Raw genomic sequence first — 2,434 nt, 5'->3', positions numbered from 1 at the left:
CTTTGAAAGCTTAACAAAACCGAGTATTTCAAGCTACACTGTTGCAAATCTAAATCTCAACATAGGCTATGGGTTTGCCATGACTTTAGAAAAATACTCCGTTGCCATGACCTTAGAAAAATACTCAGGTTGCCATGACCTTAGAAAAATACTCCTATATAAAAGATATTCAAGACATTGTTCCTTCTGACTCAAAACCCCAAGACATTTACTGCCACATATTAAGAAAAATAATTAGAATCTAGTTGAATTTGAACACTAAACTGTTATTAATACATTGATACATCCAAACTAACAGAATATACAAAAATAAGGATCTGTTTTGAATTATATAAACAGCATAATAACCATTACAAATTCATTTTCCCCCAAAGCGTGTTATGATTTTCTGGGCTTTGGAACAACAACAGAGAATTGTATATAAATATCAAGGTAAAATGGCACTTCAATAAGAAACCAGTGGGGCAAAATCTTTTGGAACAAATAATAATAATAATAATAATAATAATAATAATAATAATAATAATAATAATAATAATACCACTAAAATAATCCATTATTTAAGCTTTTTCAACTCTTCTTGAAGTTTATTTCGCAGTCCAGCACTGTCACCAAATCCTAGAAGGATCTCCCACGCCTTCTGGCTATTCTCCAACAGCCCTTGGGTAATAATAATAATAATAATAATAATAATAATAATAATAATAATAATAATAATAATAATAATAATAATAATAATAATAATAATAATACCAAAACAATCCATTATTTAAGCTTTTTTCAACTATTCTTGAAGTTTATTCTGCAGTACAGCGCTGTCACCAAATCCTAGAAGGATCTCCCACTCCTTCTGACTATTCTCCAACAGCCCTTGGGTAATAATAATAATAATAATAATAATAATAATAATAATAATAATAATAATAATAATAATAATAATAATACCACTAGAATAATCAATTATTTAAGCTTTTTCAACTCTTCTTATTTCACAGTACAGCACTGTCACCAAATCCTAGAAGGATCTCCCACTCCTTCTGGGGGTCCTCCTACAGCCCTTGGGTATGCTCACACACAGGGGTAGGAGCTATCCGTGGATCTGTGTATTTTCCATCGGCAAAGAGCTTTTTCCATTCAGGTCCATAAGGATATTCATAGTCCATAAGGCTTTTCTCCCACATTTCCACGCTGTAGCCTGCGTTCTGAAATACAAAAAAAATGGATTATTATTATTAATATTTTAATTTCTGTTATTACAGAATGATAATTCTCTGGGGAATATGGATGATAAATATAATGTATTATGTAATCATATGATAATACAATGTATTATTTTTATGATGATGTATACATAAGGTTTCCAGAATTAATATTGTTTACAAGTTTTTCCACTTTCTAGTGCTCACAGTGGAGTATTATTATTAATATTTTAATTTCTGTTATTACAGAATATGGATGATAAATATACTGTATTCTGTAATCATATGATAATACAGTGTATTATTTTTATGATGATATATACATAAGGTTTCCAGAATTAATATTGTTTACAAGTTTTTCCACTTTCTAGAGAGAGGTTCAGGATATGTTTATTCTTTCAATTTCAATAAATATTATGGGATGATATTGATAGTCCGACATGTGCCAATAAAACTCATGAGGATTGTGTGCTAGAGAGATCTTCAATATTACCATTACTAGCCAAGCTACAACCCTACTTGAAAAAGCAAGATGCTATGAGCCCATGGGCTCCAACAGTTAAAAATAGCCCAGTGAGGAAAGGAAACAAATAAATTAAACGATATAAGAAGTATTGAATAATTAAAATAAACTATTATAAAAACATTAACAACATAAAATCAGATATTTCAACATTTGAAGTATAAAAAAACTTATGTCAGCCTGTTCAACATAAAAACATTCTCTGCAAGTTTGAACTTTCGAAGTTCAACCGATTCCACTGCCATGAATAATGAGTTCGCGAAAAGAGAAAAACAGAAGGTAAAGCAATTATCATTCCAAACGAGCTACACTCCCACAGGGTGGAGCCACGCCTTCTACATCAGAGTCCTGGGAAATATCCTATAGGAGATTATAGGAGAATAACGGAATTTAGACGGTTATTATTGAAAAGAAAATTAGTATCTATTTTTTTTTGGGGGGGGCGATAAGTTGCTTAAGTCTTTTGCAGTTTTCTTTTATTTTATTTTTTTTTTATTTCGAAAATAACCCAGTTAAAATTTTCATAGGGTAAAGGAGAAATCGAGAGAGAGAGAGAGAGAGAGAGAGAGAGAGAGAGAGAGATCCTTAATAATTCTATGGGCGAGAAAAATGTTCCTTTAGATTTATTAAAGAGAGAGAGAGAGAGAGAGAGAGAGAGAGAGAGAGATCCTTAATCATGCTAAGGGCAAGAAAAATGTTTCATTAGATTTAT

General features: G+C 30.9%; 1 protein-coding gene across 1 annotated transcript in view; it reads right to left on the bottom strand.

The window, feature by feature from the left end:
* Window positions 1-216: 216 nt before the first annotated feature.
* The window catches only part of LOC137638390 (mitochondrial enolase superfamily member 1-like), a 17,199-nt gene continuing 14,981 nt past the window's right edge, over window positions 217-2,434 (bottom strand). The window contains exon 9 of the mRNA XM_068370425.1: window positions 217-1,202. Within this exon, the coding sequence (XP_068226526.1) occupies window positions 1,050-1,202 (153 nt within the window). The 3' untranslated portion in view covers window positions 217-1,049. The remainder of the gene's footprint in view (window positions 1,203-2,434) is intronic.

The sequence above is a fragment of the Palaemon carinicauda genome, chromosome 3 (genome assembly GCF_036898095.1).
Source record: "Palaemon carinicauda isolate YSFRI2023 chromosome 3, ASM3689809v2, whole genome shotgun sequence".
NCBI classification, from domain to species: domain Eukaryota; kingdom Metazoa; phylum Arthropoda; class Malacostraca; order Decapoda; family Palaemonidae; genus Palaemon; species Palaemon carinicauda.
Note: the sequence above shows the minus strand (reverse complement) of the source record. Positions and strands in the feature narration are given on the sequence as shown.